At 46.7% G+C, this 13,814-nt stretch overlaps 1 protein-coding gene across 1 annotated transcript in view; it reads left to right on the forward strand.

Annotated features, from left to right (window-relative positions):
* The window catches only part of MID2 (midline 2), a 202,661-nt gene extending 195,448 nt beyond the window's left edge, over nt 1-7,213 (forward strand). Inside the window, exons 9-10 of the mRNA XM_082207565.1 lie at nt 1,281-1,488; nt 2,982-7,213. Of these exons, the coding sequence (XP_082063691.1) occupies nt 1,281-1,488; nt 2,982-3,384 (611 nt within the window). The 3' untranslated portion in view covers nt 3,385-7,213. The remainder of the gene's footprint in view (nt 1-1,280; nt 1,489-2,981) is intronic.
* The last annotated feature ends 6,601 nt before the right edge of the window (nt 7,214-13,814 follow it).

The following is a 13,814-nucleotide window of genomic DNA, read 5'->3' on the forward strand; positions in this document are numbered from 1 at the left end:
ACTCTGGCCCACATAAGGAGAATTTAGACCACTTGAAGGCCTGCTGTGAACAATTTGCTCAGCACTTCTATGACAAAATCACCCTTCTGACTTGGATACTATAGTTGATACAGGTCTGGTGGGTGTAACTTTGGCCTCTGCTTGTCCAGTGTTAATGATACATTCCAATTTGTACAGCCTGAGGATGTGGACAGGATCCTTAGAAATGTGAGAACAAATGGAAACTTAATTCAAATAGGACGGGTGCTCTTGGTCACCTGGAAGGCAGAGCAGGGAATAGGGATTCAGCCTAGGCTAGATGGGGTAGCCCTCCCCCTGAAGACACAGGCTTGCAATTTGGGCTTGCTCCAGGACTCAGCCCTGAGCACGGATGCCTAGGTTTCTGTGGTTGCCAGGAATGCACAGTTAAAGCTGGTGCGCCAGCTGCGCTCATTTCTTGAGATGCCTGATTTGGCCACATTGACACATAAAATCGTAGAGTTGGAAGGGACCATGGGGGTCATCTAGTGCAGCCCCCTGCAATGCAGGAATCTTTTGCCCAACGTGGGGCTCGAACCCACGACCCTGAGATTAAGAGTGTCATGCTCTACTGACTTGAGGCATCCCAGCATGCCTTAGTTACATCCCTTTGGTCTACTGTAACATGTGGAGCTGCCTTTGAAAAGTGCTCAGAACAGCTGGCTCAAAGAGCTGCAGCCAGATTGTTGACTGGGGCTGGTTATAGGGAGCCTTCTATAGTCCTAAAGTGGGCACTTGCATTCCCTTCCTTAAAGCCAAGCCAACAGGGACAATAGTTCTGATTGGAAATGAAACAAACAAACAAACCTGGGAGTTTTGGAACTCCTTGTCTTAGGAGGCTCATACGCCTTCTCATCCAGACTCCAGAAATACTGCATTACCCATATTTATTTATGCTACTGCCTTATCCCCAGAGCATGTTTATGATTATTCAACCTTTAGTAAGCTATCTTCTCATAAATTTGTTTTGTTTTTTGTATGTATGTATGTATGTATGTATGTATGTATGTATGTATTTTTAGAATATTTGTACCCCACTCTTCAGCCAAAAAAGGCTCCCTGAGTAGCTTACAATCAATTAAAATAAAACTTATCATTACAATTATTACTATGGTTGTAAGCAGCTCTGGGTTCCTCTTTTGGGCTCTGAAAGTGGGAAATAAGCAAAGCAAGCAAGCTGCTGGGAGGGGTGGGGGCCTCTGTACCTTTTTAAAGTTTCGCTTTGCCCTGTGTCACCTTCGTTCTCTTTCTGGTCCTCATAGGCCAGCCCTTCAAACTGGACCCTAAAATGGCACACAAGAAGCTGAAGATCTCCAACGACGGGCTCCAAATGGAGAAGGACGAGAGCTCCCTGAAAAAAAGCCACACTCCCGAGAGGTTCAGCGGGACAGGATGCTATGGTGCCACAGGCAACATTTTCATTGACAGCGGCTGCCATTACTGGGAGGTGACAGTCGGCTCCTCCACATGGTAAGTGGCTCTGCTGTTGGTGCTGAGCCTAACCTAGAATAAGCAGGGACACAGTGCCTGGGAGGAAGAAGGGGAGGGCCTGTCTCCCTTTCGTTTACTCGGAGAGCTGAGTCACCAGGCTTATAGTCCAGGCATAGATTGCTGGTTTATTGTGCCCATCAGCAAGGCACTTGCTACTTCCCAACGGCCCTGCCAGCCAGGTCCCCTTTGCAATACCTGCGTAGGGGCAGCAGAAGCTGTTGGGAACTGCTCTTGCTTTGAAAACGCATACCTCTAAGAATGCCGTTTTCATCAAGTCTCTTTCGCTGAAGGGCTTCATTTAAAAGCACACGTCGGCAGTGAGAGCAGCGCAGGCTGTGTGTGTACTCTTCCAGGTACGTGAGCCTCGGCGCTGCTCACTCTGCGCTGCAGGGAGGGAGGGCACATATAATTGAGCCAGGGAACGGCTGCTGTGATTCAAAGCGAGCCTCGGGGCACGTGTCACACAGAAATGCATTGATCAAAGGCACAGCGGGGGGTGGGCAGGGGGGTGGGCTTGCATCTTCCAATGGTTACCACTGAAACATAGTCTCTTCTCTCTCTCTCTCTCTCTCTCTCTCTCTCTCTCTCTCTCTCTCTCTACACACACACACACACACACACACACACACACCAGTTTTCCAATTGAATTGCCCTCCTCTGAGCCAGCATCCATTCTTATTTTGTCCCCACCCGCAACAAAAAGCACTGGGTTCTACCTGGTTGGTCCATGGCCAGAGAACCACTTCAAATTTTGTGCAAGCCCATTGTTTACACTTTGCTCTCATTGCATGTATTGTCACTGAGCCTTAGCTAGGTGCTTCAGTGGTAAGTTTGATCAATGGGTTTTGATTTGTAACCTGCCTACAAAGGCTTAGAGCGGGGAAGGACTGCAGCTCAGTGGCAAAGCGTCTTCTTTGCATGGAGAAGTTCCCAGTTTCACTGACCGGCATCTCCAGGTAGGGCCAGGTGAGACAACAACAGTATAGTTGGATGAAAACGAGCAGCTTATTTGAGTTGCACGATTGAGATGGTTCTCCTTTTTCAAAAAGAGAGTGGGGATTTAGAATCTGGTCTTCCCTGGTTGAAGTCCAGCACCTGGGTTGCATGCACAGCATATATATAAAGCATGTGACTTCTCCCAAAGAATCTTCGGAACTGTAGTTTGTTAAGGGTGCTGAGAATTATAGCTCCGTGAGGGGTAAAATGCAAACCCAGAATTCTTCAGGGGAAATCATATGCTTTAACTGTATGGTGTGTACACAGCCTTAGACTCTGTGCCAGACTGATTGAATTGATTTAGACAGCAATACCCTGCTCACTTACCTGGAAGTAAACCAGGTAACTTGAATGGGCTTACTTCTGGGTAGACATGGTTAATTTTAAGATTGCACCACCAGCCCATGACTTCCAGTTCTTATCTCTTGTTTCAGCTAATCTCTTGAATGCCACTGTTTGTTTTTTTGCCTCTCCAGGTATGCAATTGGCATCGCCTACAAATCAGCCCCCAAGAATGAGTGGATTGGCAAGAACTCCTCCTCCTGGGTCTTCTCCCGCTGCAACAACAACTTTGTGGTGCGGCACAACAACAAGGAGATGCTGGTGGACGTTCACCCGCAGATGAAGCGCCTGGGCATCCTCCTGGACTATGACAACAATGTGCTGTCCTTCTACGACCCGGCCAACTCTCTCCACCTGCACACCTTCGAGATATCTTTCATCCTGCCGGTCTGCCCCACCTTCACGATTTGGAACAAATCTTTAATGGTCATATCAGGTCTGCCCGCCCCAGACTTCATAGACTACCCCGGGCAGCAAGAATGCAACTGCCGACCGCAAGAGTCCCCATACGTATCAGGGATGAAAACCTGCCATTGAGTCAGAAAGGCCCTTCCCTTCCAGCCCAAGCCTCAGGAACTTCTGTGCAACTAGGCTAGAAGGTGGGCTTCTGCTTCCTATCATGGTGAGCAGCATCTTGCCACACTGGGCTAGCTTATATCCTAAGGAAAACCCACCTCTTTGGCACACCCTCTTGGAGGAGTGTGGGTGGTGTTTTGTGAACTGGATTTTGTTTTTGTTTTTATTTGGTAGCACTACTGAATTTTCTCCGATGGGAGTTGGCATGCCTTGTTCATTTCTGGTGGGGAAAAGGGTGTCATGGCAGGGCTTTGGGTGGGTCGGTCCCTTCTTGGTTGCCAGGAAGTTGAAAAGCAAGACCCTTTTTTTTCTTTTCTTTTTTTTCTTTTTTATTTTGTGTGGAAAGAGTGTTCTTGGAACACCTAGTAGTTCCCAGCCCGCCATTTTGAGAGGGTGCCAAACAGAATTGGAACCCAAGCTGTTACCTAGAAAAGACAAGATTGTCACACATATTTAGCGTCACAGGTATCAATCTTAGAGATGGGTCGTCTTGCCCACCTGCAGGTGTTGCCTCCATGCATTTGGACTGTGTGTGGAGGAGGAAATGGGACCACAGCTGATATACCCACTCACAATACTATATACCTAAGTCTGGGAACTCAGCACATGGTCTGCAAAGGGCCATAGGCCTTCTGTGCCATTGGAGCTCTGATCACGTGAGGACCTACACAAGTACTGCTGTGTTGGCTCCTCAGGCATTGCACTGAGCATGCATATGGCAAGCAGCTCCCTGGGGTGCCCCGTTTCAGGGCCAGAACCAACAAGCAATGTCCTACATACAATCCTCCACACATCACCCAATCATCTGAAAGAGCTCTGTGCTGATAAGAATCCTGTGGCTCTGCAGAAGTTGGTGGATGACAACTCACAACATCCCTGCCCCTGGGCCATGCTGGCTGGGACTGATGGGAGCTGGGATCCAGCCACCTCTGCGAGGCCATTATTTCCTTATCACTGTGATAAAAGACATGGAGGCAACATCTGCAGAGGATTATTGTATAAATGGACTGTGTACATGCTGGAAAGCCTTGGCGAGTCGCAGCAAGTCCATGCATGTTCACCCCGAGTAGGATCTGGTGATCCCATGTGGCATTTTACTGGCAGATTTATTTTGTTCCCTGAGCAGAAGTGCCTTTCATGTAAGGGTTTTGTGAACGTATGAAACAGTCCATAGTATCACAAGGAACATGCTACGTTTAGAAAAGGGGAGGCGCAGTCCACGAAGCCTGAAAGACCATGACTACTGTGCCATATCTGGCTTCTGAGATGCAGTGGTGTCTCCCTTTGCTCCCTGGACAACAGGGACTCTTTCAAGCATCTGTCTGAGTTTGGCAGGAGCTTCACCACAGGGAAAGGGGGTGGTGGTTGTTTTAAAAAACCCGCACACATTTAAAACATAAGAAGGAAAGTTTAGCGCACACTCTAGTCCAGTGGTTTACTTGTTAACATGGGATCCCAACTGGCAGAGGCTACTTCTTTGTCCAGTGGCTCCTGCTTCTTTCAAGACCATATCCTGTGTGTAGCAAATGTCGTCACTGGCTTTCAGTCTGCAAAGAGTACCCTAGAGCCTTTAGAGCACAGCCAGGAGCTCCTTGTTGTTTCCAGAGACGTTGTGCCAGATGACACAGCGACCCAAAGAAGGGGCTTTGGGTGGGAATTCTAGGCAAAAGCACTGGATGGAGCAGAGTGAAAGGTATTCCCCCTTTGCCCAGCATAAGCGGAGGGAAGATGGCACTGTTTATGCTTTCTTTTCGGGAGTTAGTTCTGTGGCCTGTAGCAGTAGAAGAAAGCAAACAAATCCTAGGAGTGGAATGTACAGGCTCAACTCCTGTCAGTTTCAGAACCTGTGCCCAGCAAGTGGGTGGCATTCCTCTCTGCGAAATCGGTAACTGTAAGATGGTAGCAACGGTGCTTAGATGGCCTTAAAGTGGGCTTAGTTAAATTTAGTTTTTGTTGCCTCAAGGCTACTGGCAGGATCCTGAGGCACGCTCTTGTGTTTGCTGCTGAATTTATCTGCCAGATTCACAAGGCATGGCTGCCTTTCAGGTTTTTCTTTCAATTGTATTATTGATATGGACCTCAGCTTTAAAAACAGAGGTGTTTTTTTGTTTTGTTTTGTTTTGTTTTTGTTTTGTTTTGTTTTGTTTTGCTTACTCCAGAAAGGAGATCTAGAGCATTGGTTTTCAGCTGGTGGGTTGAGATTCCCTTTTGGATCTGATCTAAGATGGGTCACAACAGCAGCACCAGTACCATGCAAATAAATGACAGTGTATATAGATATATATAGATTATTATTTTTTAAATCCCCAAATGCATGTTTGGGTTAAGATGGGTTCTGGGTCTGGAAAAGTTGAAGACTACTTACCTAGGGAATAAGTGAACCTAGAAAACCACACGCACACACACACGCGCGCACACACACACACACACACACGACCGCCAAAAGAAGAAGAAAAGAATCCACATCCCCATAATGATTTTGCATTTAGAAATCCAGGATCACCTTCCTTAATGCTAATATACAGTTATTCTTTTATCACTTTCAATTCCATGGTGCATGGTTTTGCACAGAATCCAATAATCTGGCTTGAATTTCTGAGTATCTCAGCTTTCTTTGAGAAAGGGGGGAAAAGGGTAACTAGCCACCAAATAGTAGTCACAGAAACATTGGAAAGCATGGGAGCGAAAAAAATCTACAGAGATTGCCACAATTTGAGAGGTAGAATACTCATTATTGGCTTTTCTTTCTCTGCCGTGTGTCCTCCAATTGTGCTTCTGGACCACAACAGATCCTCATGTCTCCTTGCATTACCCACTTTCTGGGAACATTCCCCTCCCCTGCCACACACACACACACACACACACCAAAAAGAAAAGAACACCTTCTGGAAATTCCCAATGCTAGAATTGAGCTACTAAAGCTGGGACATTATGCAAGATAAGGAAGCGCTCTGTTCAAACGTAATAATGCATTTGCATCAAGAAACAGCACAATCTAAAGTCAGAGTAAATTATGCAGAGTTTGTGGGGAGGGAGTTGGATATCTTATCTGAACAGCAGCATCTGTGCTGGGGGGTGTTCCACTCCTCTCCTTTTCATCCATCCCCTGAAAATTTTCTTTTCTTGAAGGGAAGAATTTGCTCTCTTTCCCTGCCCCTCCCCTTCTGCTGTGTGTTAACACAATATGGCATTCCAGGTGTGTGTCAGGCATGGTGGGAGAAGTGAGTGTGGTGTTTGCCAGCAGGCCAAGGTGGAGGATTCAGGAGTGACCTCCAGCTCATCCATCCTTGGCTCCCAGGGGGAATGGATTCGTGACCTCCCTAAGATAGGATTGCCATACACCCGGAATTTTGCAGACATACCCGGAATACTGCATTTGGAAGCTCAACAGCTTTGTCAAAGAAAAAAAGAAAGAAAGAAAAAACTCAACAGCAGATTTTCACTTTTTGAAATATGGCAATCCTAACTAAGGCAGTACCACTTTGGAAGGTGAGTCCATGGACTAAATGCTCCTCCATACAGGTTCCCTGGATGTGCACAAAAAATGTGCCAGAACTTGTCTCTCTAACATGCTTGTTTTGGTTTTTTCTTTTGGTTTTGTTTCCTTTTTGTTGTTTTCTGTTTTGTTTTGTGGATTGCCTTCCTGAGGCCCACAGTAGTGCAGCTCAGACAGCAAGCAGCCTGTCACTGCAGTGGGGAGAAGGAATTATCTGCCCAGTAAGAGCAGATTAACACTAAAGGCCTTTCCAGGAAAAGATATGCTTTACCATTTATTTAACTTTTTTTTTTTTTTGAAAAATATGATTAATCAGACCGGCAGGTTTCCCGGGTTTGGGGGGGGGGAGGGTTTGGGGGAAGGGAGAGTCATCCTAAAGAAAGCCCCAGTGTGTATTTTGCTTGGTTTTCACAACCTCAGTGAATGGTTCTTTGCGCAGGGAAGGGGGCGGATGCAGGACTCCAAACATTGGACTCCATCAACCTCAGAGCCAATGGTCTAGGTTGATGGGATGGTGTCAAGCAGTATTTGGAGAGCCACAGCCCCCTACCTAAACACTAGAGCTGCTTTAATGAAGGCTTGGGCTTACAAGAAAAGAGGCAGTGTAGATGACTGCTACTGTAGATAATGCCTGCTCTAAAGTCAAGAGGTGACCAGTGATGGGGGTCCTGACATGACCTTTTGCGACCTGTCTGGACTGTTTTGCACTGCCATCCAAGAGGCTTGATTCCCTACATCACAGGCACTTTTCTTTGGGACCCCATTTTTGTCCTTCTGCCTCTTTTGTCCATTGCAGCATCTCACAGCCCATGCAGCTGCTCTTGGGGTTTTGACTGTGAAGGCCTTAGAGCGCCTCCAAAGGGTCCAACCCAGGGCCTCGACTGATTCCAGCTCTCAGGGCAAGCGGGGAATGTTTTTCTGAAGCTGACTGCTGTGGTTGCAGTGAGGGATGCTTTTTCATCAACTCTGAATTGCCTGTGCTAATGGTAGCAGGGTGATAATAGCTTCTCCTGGGAGCAGGAGATCAGAACGAGCTGGAGCGCTTCCCTTGCACAGTGTTTTCTACATCTCTTAAAGAGTTTTTGAGGCTGGCTACTTTAATGAAAGCAGGAGAGCATACTGCAGCTGCAAGCAAATGACACCTCCCTGTCATGTGTTGGGAAATTGTGTTTCTGTGTGCAAGCATCTTTGGGAAATAAACATCTGCTCAGACCACTGATGAGAAGGAACAGGCAGGGCATCTGAGAGCATCACAAGCCAGTCACACAGGCATTTGCACCCTGACTTCCTCTTTCCTTCTCCAGCCAAATGCAGTGAGAACAAATAAAAATCATCACCTGGTGCTTCAAGTCTTCTCTCTCTCTCTCTCTCTCTCTCTCTCTCTCTCTCTCTCTCTCTCGGAGTGGCTGGTCACAACATTCCAGCTCAAAATGCCTGCATGTGTGGCTGGCTAAGGTTGCGGTGACAGGGCGGGCTTGTTTTCTGATCGCCCCAGCGGCAGTGATGAGGACTACCAGAGAGGGCACATGGCCTCCATTAGGGCCTTAGCACAAGGACCATTGAGCATAGCACTTGATCAGTTTTACACTGATTAAAGTGGCACTGGATAGAGCCAGTCTTCTGGCAGGCAGCGGAAGGGAAGAGGCAATGGGTGGTGATGCTTATGACTTTGGTCCAGCTAGTAGGAAATGTCTATTTCCTTTGCCTTGTCTGCTAGGACCCAAGCTGCAGCTGTGTTTTGTACCATCAAATATATAAGGAAAAGGTACCTGCATCTTCCTCCATCACTATTTTAGCAGTGTGCTCAGTTTGGGGAACTTCTCCAGCAGCTTTTGGCTTCATAACTTCAGGCCAAATCTACACCATGCATTTAAAGCATGTGGTTTCCCCTAAATAATCCTGGAAGCTCTTGATTACCCCTCCTCACAGAGCTATAGTTCTCAGCACCCTATAGTTCCCAGAATTATTTGGGGGGAAACCATGTTAAATGTGCTTTAAATGTGGATGCAACCTCAGTCCCTAAGAGCCAGCCTGCATGTTAATTGCTCCACACCTAATATGTAGCATCCTCTTGATGTGGAAACACCCAGTGGTGCTTATGAGAGAGTCTGTGTCCATGACAGAAATCCCTGGGACCAGAGGGCTGTGTACTATTGGCATGGGGGGAAAACTATTGCATGGAGTTTCCATGTAGCAGAACCACTGGAAAGTGACTCATGCTATTGTTCAAACAGTGCATAGCCCACTCTTTAGGGAGCTGTCTGATTGGTGGAAACAGCCCAGTGTTAAACGTGAGACAGCATCCCCCCGCCCCTCGGCCAATAGCAAGGCCCTCAGTGCTTCCTACAGTCATAACATGGTGCACTTCTGCATTCAACCCCTGCTTACTTCAGTGGGGTCAAAGAAGTGAAGTAATTTGGAGCCCACTTAAAGAGCTTTTCTCCCTGGAGACATCTGTTGGCTCTTCCCTGACCCCTGACCCTGTGCTGCACTTGGCTACTTGTATCATGTTAGCTGCATTGTAATCTGATTTTGGGGGTGTGGTGAAATGTTGGTTACCGTGAAACCTGTCGGACTTTCTTTTCATATGTAACATAATCGGGGGTTTTGCAGCTTTTTTGTTAATGTGTATATATAAAATATAAATATATATATATATATACATAAAATATATAATATATATGTATACGTTCCAGGTGTGTCTTTGTGTGGAGCAGAACATTGGGCATTTGGGCTAAATTGTGTGGTTATATTTCGGGTGCAGACATTTCATCCCCTGATGGCAAAAGGCATGCTCAAGATTAACCAGTGTTAAATGTGACTGTGTGGACACAAACACACACACACACATTCGCCAATTGGTTCTCAGCACTTCCTGTGTTCTTCTGCCCACTCCATGTTGGCGGGATCAAAGAGGTAAATGGACAGCTCTGGGTTTAAAGCAGCTTCCTAAATATCCATAGCATCTTTCTTGTTCCAGACTCCCCATCCCCAGATCAGAGCAGGCAACCAGGAGTGTCCTCAGAGCACCAAATCTTTTTCCTTCAAAGAGGTCTTAGTGAGCCCTTACCTCTTAGTATAGGAGTATTGGGACTTTCCTCATCATTGAGCTTTCCCTGGAGTACTGTGCAAATTTCCTTCTCCCTCCCCTCCTCCCCTCGGTATTTCAACTATTACACTGCTGCCCACCCTCCAGCTTCTAAGGAGTAAGAGAGGGTCCCAATCCAGCTACATCAAGCCTTTGCCAACCCCTAGCCACAGTCAACATCTGATAGTATCCAAATAGGAGGAATGATTCAGAGGCCTCTCTCGTGTTGAAATCAACAACAACAATTATTTTTTTTCATGCTGGCTCAGTGTGACCTGTGGCAGCACAGCCTATTTTGAGCATGTCAGAAGGGGCTCCATGTTTGGATTGATGCAGAAGAGCTGCTAAATACTTAAAGGGCACAATGCCCATGAGAAAAATTTGCATGTACTATTTTATATGATAGATGTTTCTGGGAAAATAATATGGTGAATGCCTGGGGCACTGCACTTTGCAGTATGTCCCCAACTGCTCCATATGGCAGAGTAAAATACACACACATACAATTAAGCTTAAAAAAGGAGAAGGGGCAAGAGATTTAGGGCCTGCTGGATAAAGCTCCCTGAGCCGCCCTGTTTTGATGTACGCACATGTAGAATTCCTCTGCAGGAGAGGGCATCCACCTGCTTTCCTGCTTGTGCTGAGAAGCTCTACATTGGTACACACACTGAACTGCTCCTGACATGCTTTGGGTTGTAGAAGCACAGCAACCAAAGGTTAGAGGGTGTTGGCAGTAGCAGCTGGTGTGCAGGGGCAGCAGCGCTTACATGACCTCCCATCACTGGAGTCACTAGTCCTTTCTGTCAGAGGTGAGGTGGTAGGGATTTTGGCACAGTACTCCCTTTCACATGTTTGCACCATGCAATTCTCCCTCCTAGAACATCGCAGTGATGGGACCTTTAAGTATGTGCCACTGCCCCTCCACACCAAGCGCTAATGGGTGCAGAGCTAGCCCAAGCACACATCCCACTCTGAATTCCCCTAGCGTTGATACCTGAAGCTGTGTTCTCTGCCCACCTTAAGAAAGGCTTGCAGAATTAGCTCGAAGACCTATCTAGTCCAGCATCCCATCTCATGCAGTGCCAACCAGGTGCCCCAGGGAAGCCCATAGGTAAAGTGTGAGGGTTGCTCAAAGTGATCTCTTTCTGGGTACTTTGGAACTTACAGGATGGGTGGGAGGGGCAGGGAAAGGATATGTCTCTCCCAAGAAATGTTTCTTTTAATGTGCTCTCCATAGCTGGATCGTAATTTCAGAGGAGCTCCTCATACAGTGGTACCTCGCAAGACGAATGCCTCGCAAGACGAAAAACGCACAAGACGAAAGAGTTTTCCGTTTTTTGAGTCGTTCTGCAAGACGAATTTCCCTATGGGCTTGCTTCGCAAGACGAAACGTCTTGCGAGTTCTTGCGAGTTTGTTTCCTTTTTCTTAAAGCCCCTAAGCCGTTAATAGCCGCTAAGCCACTAATAGCCGTGCTTCGCAAGACGAAAAAACCGCAAGACGAAGCGACTCGCTGAATGGATTAATTTCGTCTTGGGAGGCACCACTGTATAAGAACAGAATGAGGGCAGAGGAGTCGTTTTGGTCTTCTTTTTCGCAAAGCCTAGTGTACATTTTCACACATCAAGAGATGCTCAAAAATCCTCACCACCAGTCTCAGAGCCCTGTTCATGCACACATAGGAAAGCCACAGAGGAGAAGAGGGATTGGATCTTGCTGGCAGAAACAGCCTACATGCAGGCTTACCTGGAGACAGGAACAGGTGTAGGTTTGTTCCTATGGGAAGAGCTCTGCCTTTCCCTTCTCTTCCCTCTTGTACTGACACATGTACAGCCTCAAGATGAAAAGATGTTACACACACACACCATTTCATGTTCCGGGGGGGTATTTGCTATGCTTGCTTTATTTCCATGCACTGGTTATTTGCATCCATGTTTTTGTTTGGTGCTTTTTTAAAAGGGCTTTACACACAAGAGGGAGAGACAGAGAATGTGCATGGGTTTTGGTTACACTTTCACAACCTCTCGCAGAAGGAGGGGCATTTGGAACCATGACTGACAGAAAAGCCAGCCTATCAACAGGGTGCACAGCCCTAATCGGAGGACAAGATTAGAAAGTTTCAGGACTGATGCAAGGGTTGGTCAGCTGTGCAAATCCATCTCGCTTGTAGCACAAAAACAGGTTCCACTTAAGCTTGATCCAGAGGAAAAGATGATATGTTTCATATACATATTGAGCGTGGCTCCATCTCAGACTCGCCACTGAAATGTACATTACTCCATGTATCCTTCCTTGATTTCCTGCTGGGATGAAGGTGACTAATGGGTGCCCAAAGATGGGTGGTGTCACTAAAAGCTTTTGGGCATTTCTGGTTCTGCAAGTGTCAAATCATACCTGGCATTGCCACCCTCTGTAATAACAGCCACTGCACAAGAAAGTGGATGCATGATTTCACTTGTCTCTAATCCAAGAGAGGAATGGTGGGGAAATTTGTTTCACTTTGCATTTAAAGGCAAGCCTACCTGTTCCACACTTTCTTAAACAATACAAGTATTGAAACACAGCCATCCTTCAAAACTTGTACCTCTCTGGATTTTGCTATGTTGTTCTCCAGCCTTGCAATGTGCACTTGCAAAATGCATTTACTAGGGTAAAATTTGCGTTAAAATACCCATATTGGTGAAAGTAACATACAAAAGTGCATTATTTTAGGGAAAATGGCACTGGGGGGGAAATGAGTATATCAGACAAAATTATGTACAAATGTGTATATTAGGAGAAATCCACATTAAAATACTGATGGTTTTTCATGGCCTTTTTTATGTCTTTTATGTGAAAAGTGGAGAACTGAATTTAAGATTGGAAAAATGAAAAACCAAAATTGACTTATTCGCCCATCCTAATCCAAGGATGAACCCTTCTCTCTCGTATCTGAAGAAGTGTGCATGCACACAAAAGCTTATACCTAGAACAAACTTAGTTGGGGGAGATCTAGGTGTTTGTTGGGGGAGATCTAGGTGTTTTTTTTGTGTGGGGGAAGTTATTTGTCCTGTCTTCAAGCTTTTTATGATGGAGGACCTCTGTAGCCAACCCCAACGACACGATCTCAAGATGGAAGGGGAGGGAACAGCTGCAGTCGCCTGCGATTCCTGCGCAATGTTTGCCATCTTGCCAAAGGTTGCAGGCAGCTTTACCTGCAGCAATTGCATGTTGATTGCCCTCTTAAAAGACAAAGTCCAGCAACTGGAGGAACGTGTAGCTACGCTCCAAAGAATTAGAGAGCTGGAGCTCTTCTTGGAAGCAACAGAGAACACTGTCTCCACCAAGGAGGAGACAGGGGACACCCCTGAGAAGGAGGCTAGTTCACCAACACAGGAGCCAGATATATGGAGAAACGTGACTCAAAGAAGTAGGAGGCCCAGGGTTCACTCTGATTGCTTAGAAATACACAATCGCTTTGAGGTCCTCTCCCCTAGCATGGAAGACGAAGAGCAGACTCCATTTGAGGATCTCTCCCTCATTACAGTCGATCAGGTATATGAAGACGAGCAGCAAAGTCAGTCCTCAGGGAATGTGCAGGCGACCTTGGAACGGACAGCTCACGGAAGAACCCCGACCAAACCCAAGAGGAGGCGTGTAGTGGTGATAGGGGATTCCCTACTGAGGGGAACAGAAGCAGTGATCTGTGGGCCTGACAAGATGTCTCGGGAAGTGTGCTGTCTCCCTGGGGCTAAGATCCAAGATGTAACTGAACGACTGCAAGGAATCATAAAACCCACTGACGAATACCCCTTCCTCTTGGTTCATGT

The sequence above is a fragment of the Podarcis vaucheri genome, assembly GCF_965113315.1.
Source record: "Podarcis vaucheri genome assembly, chromosome: Z".
Taxonomy (NCBI): Eukaryota; Metazoa; Chordata; class Lepidosauria; order Squamata; family Lacertidae; genus Podarcis; species Podarcis vaucheri.